The sequence below is a fragment of the Hylaeus anthracinus genome, unplaced genomic scaffold (genome assembly GCF_026225885.1).
Source record: "Hylaeus anthracinus isolate JK02 unplaced genomic scaffold, UHH_iyHylAnth1.0_haploid 0, whole genome shotgun sequence".
Classification (NCBI taxonomy): domain Eukaryota; kingdom Metazoa; phylum Arthropoda; class Insecta; order Hymenoptera; family Colletidae; genus Hylaeus; species Hylaeus anthracinus.
The window spans coordinates 23,792,048-23,796,313 of record NW_026533254.1 but is presented as its reverse complement, the minus strand read 5'-3'; the positions used below and the strand labels follow the sequence as shown (position 1 = coordinate 23,796,313).

At 44.9% G+C, this 4,266-nt stretch overlaps 1 protein-coding gene across 1 annotated transcript; it reads left to right on the top strand.

The window, feature by feature from the left end:
- Window positions 1–1,655: 1,655 nt before the first annotated feature.
- On the top strand, window positions 1,656–3,987 carry LOC128894468 (cilia- and flagella-associated protein 251-like). The gene is made up of 5 exons (XM_054156211.1): window positions 1,656–1,713; window positions 1,927–2,009; window positions 2,600–2,833; window positions 3,187–3,330; window positions 3,472–3,987. Exons 1-5 carry the CDS (start codon window positions 1,656–1,658, stop codon window positions 3,637–3,639), a joined length of 687 nt encoding a protein of 228 aa, XP_054012186.1. The 3' UTR covers window positions 3,640–3,987.
- The last annotated feature ends 279 nt before the right edge of the window (window positions 3,988–4,266 follow it).

Below are 4,266 nucleotides of genomic sequence, written 5' to 3'. Positions count from 1 at the left end.
AAGTGAATAGACCAAATCCTGGGCTCTCACTTTAGGGTTGGAGTGGGGTTGACATATGTTGGCAGACCATCTTCCAGTCTCAGAATCGCAGTGGACATGGCTCCCATGTAGTGTAACACAGGTAAAATAGAAGGAAGTGAATAGACCACGTCCTGGGCCCTCAATTTAGGGCTGGAGTGGGGGTTGACATCTCGTATTACACATGTAAAAACGAATGCAATGGAATTCCATTCCATCCAACTTGGAATAATTCCAGAGTGTCCAGCGTCATTCCTGACTCTAACCTCAAACGGTTATTAACGTCTTATAAACAAGATCAGTCATCGAATGACCTCGATACTTCCATTCTTCGCGTCTGGAACACGCCTAATGAGAATGGAATGGGGCAGCTAATTCCCTGGTAATGATGTCCCGATAAGATACGTCCGTCGGTGGCGAGCCCGTCGAAGAAACCGCGCAACGTCTTCGCGGTGAAGGCCGCAAAGCTGCCAGACAGTATTAAGGCCGATTAACAAAGCAACCCACGGAGTTACAGCTGAGAAATTCATTAAACTGGCCCCCGTATTAAAATGTTGAGCCGCGAGAGGATAAGGATCGGGGGAGGGACGAGGGTTGGCTCGATTCACAGGCAAACAAGAAAAAAAAGTCGGCTGTTTGCTCTGCGGCTTCATCCTCTCTGGCGTCGTTTCGTGCGGTGTTTGCTCAGTGGTTACATCTATCGTGGGATGGTCAGCCATATTGGATCAGGTCATGCCGTAATTAATGCAAATTCCGTTCCACATACTTCGTTCTTGATCAGAGGGAATACTGTCTGTCGAAGAAAGTCGATTAGTATGTTTTGCGATAAAAGCTTCTCTAATTTTGATTAATTTTTCAAGAGGGACCAGTAGTTTCGTACGTTACACGATGGACGTTGGCGGAAGAAAAACAAATGGCGCTGCTGGCTCAAGGAAACTGCAAAATGTTAACAGCGTGAGAACTCGCTGCGAAGTCGTAAAAATAATACGTTCGTTTCCGAGGAACGGCGAAGAACAAGCAAACTCTGTAAGCGCGCGAGGTGTGACGAACTTGTTACTTTATAGTTACCGATACCGATCCAGCGAGGAAAGTACTCTTCATTTACTCTTCGTTCGTAATTTAAAAGGAGACGAAGACTAGCTTCATCTAAGAAGCCGTTAGCAAAATCTTCTCTCGAGCTTCGAAATAAATTTCACAAAATTTTCTGACTGAAAGACGAAAACTTTCAGGCACGTAGCGAATTACTGATCGAAGAGTCTATTGTGATACAAATCAAGTGAAAGTGCTCGCGACAGTTGAAATGGCAAAGAAGCGTCGCTCTCCGTTGCCTCTTCGAACGCTCGGAAGCGAGAACTTTCTTCCAGCGGAGAGATGGCTGGAAAAACGCGATCATCGGACGCAGACCGGAAAGAAAAAGGATCCACACGAGGAACTACGCTGCCAATAAATCTCTGCCACGGTCGGACGCGATCTTCAGTATCCGGACACGTCTCGAACGATTCTCGATCTTACCAACTCGTGAGCTTGTTGGCCCGCAATGGCGTCTTCGGGCCAAACGACGAGCCTCCTCTGGATATTCCTTCTTTCGACGATTTTGTTCGACGATTCGCGGGCCACTGACATCGTGAAAGGGACTTATGTTGACCTTCCGCACGTGGACGACCTTGAAGCATCTCCTAGCCAACACAAAGGCATGTTATTCTATATACTGAATGAGGTTTTCAGAAACTTTGAGCAAAAATCGTTGCGAATCAATTGTTTACTTTAGTTCTCGAGCAACTATGCCACTTAAATCTGTAAGCAAACCCTAACGACTCCAATTAACGCTCCCCTCGTTCCACCTTAGAGAACTCCTTCGAGAACTTGTACCAGAGATTCCGTACCTTTATTTACGATTAATTCGAACAGGTGGAGACAAGTACGAGGAGAAGGGAGGTGGCACCAAGTACGAAGAGGACCATGATTCCGAGGAGGAGGAGAAGGGTGGCAAGGTAAAGGAGATCCTGGTCTCTAAACAAAACATTGTTGCTATTATTATTAACATGGACGAAATATCGCGCAACAGTCTGTAATTTCGGGCAAACGAATCAGCGCCCCTCGCGGGGCAAAAGTGCAATATGAGGAGCGTCTGGCGTAGTACAAAAGGGGTCCGATGAAACACGGTGTCGTTACAGGGAATATCTTCCCGTTGAAGAAAGAAGCGTCGTTTCGCTGCAAGGATGTCGTTCGCACAAAAAACGACCGTATAATAAATAATTCCCGTGCTCCGCGAACACTAATATTACGAGGGCGATAAAAAGAGAAAGAGTCGTCGGCTATGACGAGCCACACCGTACCGTCGATTTTAACGAGGAAAAAGGAAGATGGAATCTTATATGCTGGGAACCGGTCTGATAGTACTTGGCAATAACGTAACCCAAGTGTTGCGCGTCGGTGTGGCCCGTCGTTCGACGTCACGTTTAAAGTTTTATAGTTTCGGTTCGAAAAATCGTTATACAGGCTGTTAAACGGGAAAGTTTCCATCTTGGATCGATCAGAAAGGTGTTTACGTTTCGACGCGTTATTTGATTAATTGTGACAGGGGTACAAAGTCTTCGAGGAATACGAGAAGGGGGAGCAAGGTCACCGTGACATAGAAGACCACCAGAAAAAGTACGACGAGAAGAGAGGGGAGGAGGAGGAGAAGCACGAGGAGGCCGATCATTACAATGACAGTCATCACGGAGAGAAGGGAGAGAAGGCAGCGGAGTTCGACGAGGAGGGGAAACACCAGAAGGGCTACAGCACCAAAGGGGAGCATAGCATCTTCAAAAAGGCTAGTTTCCAAAATATTATTTGCCGTGTTTACTGTACTGACAACGGAAGAACAGTTGTCAGTCGTTGTCGTTGTCGTTTCTGTTGGTATAGGTCAACGAGGACTCGAAGATCGATACCTGTAAACGTAACCTTACCTTAATTGAATCGATTAATTCCTCATCATTAATTGCTCATCGTTTGTTTCTCGCCGGAGAGTTTTTCCTCAGCTTTCGTCGAACTTGTCAACGAGATAAGGGTATCCTCTTCGCGTCGAACTCGTAACAACTCGAGAAGACAATTTTCCGAGCTTCAACCGCAGTGATGCAGTTAATACAGTAATTAAAAAGTTACTCGGGAAAATTGTAATTGCAGGACGAGTACGAAAAGAAGCATGACTTTTACGACGAGTACCACGAGGACGGCGAGAACGAGAAGCACGGAGGTTACCATCACGAACACGAGGGCAAGAAGGGCGGACACGAGAAGATGGGGCACCTAGACTCCGGTCGTCGCGAGGTAGGTTGACCCAGTAATGTGTTTAGGGTGTTAATTAGGATATTCACACAAAACAAATCGGAAAAGTCCTTTCGATGAATTTAGTTAATGTAAATTTTGTCAATTTTTAAATATTTAATTCTCGAATTTGATAATCTTCAGCATCTGCACGGTAAGAAGAAGAAACACGAGGCAGGCCATCACCGTCGCAATCAAAAGGGTCGCAAACTTAACGACGGCAATGACAGTCATCATCGACGCGAAAAGAAGTACGGCATGAAGGGTGGACACGAAACGGGGAAACGATGGTTTTCGACCAATGGCCATTAACACCTCAATGAGTTATAATTGCTAATGTATTCATTTAACTAATTTAACGTCGATAATAATCTCCAGGGCCTCTCTGGAAGTTATACGGGGACGCGACACTACCGCCGCCTGCGGCTAAACGAGATCTACAGGTATCGGTAGGCGTGCCATATCGTCAGACTGACAAATGAATGGATTTATAAGTTTAGTATAACAAAACATTACATAAATTGACGACAAAGAATCACTTAATAACCTCATCGATTAACATTTAATGTAAATGGGGGATAGTCTCTTTTTTTACTTTTCCACTTAGGTTACCAGATGAGTGTAGCGTTAAGTAGTAGAAATCAACGATTAAATTTTGAACTAAAAATCTAACCTGGCTGTTTTATTATATATTTATTTATTATAAAATATTGATTGAAATAGCAAAAGGCTTACAGTTTCACGTAGCCAAACATTACTATGCCCACATCGTCTAATGTAAAGCGAATCCACGAAATATGTAACCGTGTATGAAAACGGCGGCCATGTCATCCGCGTAGCGCCATTACTATCCAGAAAAATCGTCCATTGTAACGAGCCCCGACGCTTTGTAATCCGATTCCCTTGATAGTTTCCGCGCGTTCTAATTACACCGTTACG

Bases quoted from the DNA above. Each gene is read 5' to 3' on its own strand.
- LOC128894468 (XM_054156211.1), top strand. From the start codon at position 1,656: ATGTTGACCTTCCGCACGTGGACGACCTTGAAGCATCTCCTAGCCAAC. The intron at 1,714-1,926 runs GTTATTCTATAT...TAATTCGAACAG, and splicing joins CCTAGCCAACACAAAGGCAT to GTGGAGACAAGTACGAGGAG. The intron at 3,331-3,471 runs GTAGGTTGACCC...GATAATCTTCAG, and splicing joins TAGACTCCGGTCGTCGCGAG to CATCTGCACGGTAAGAAGAA.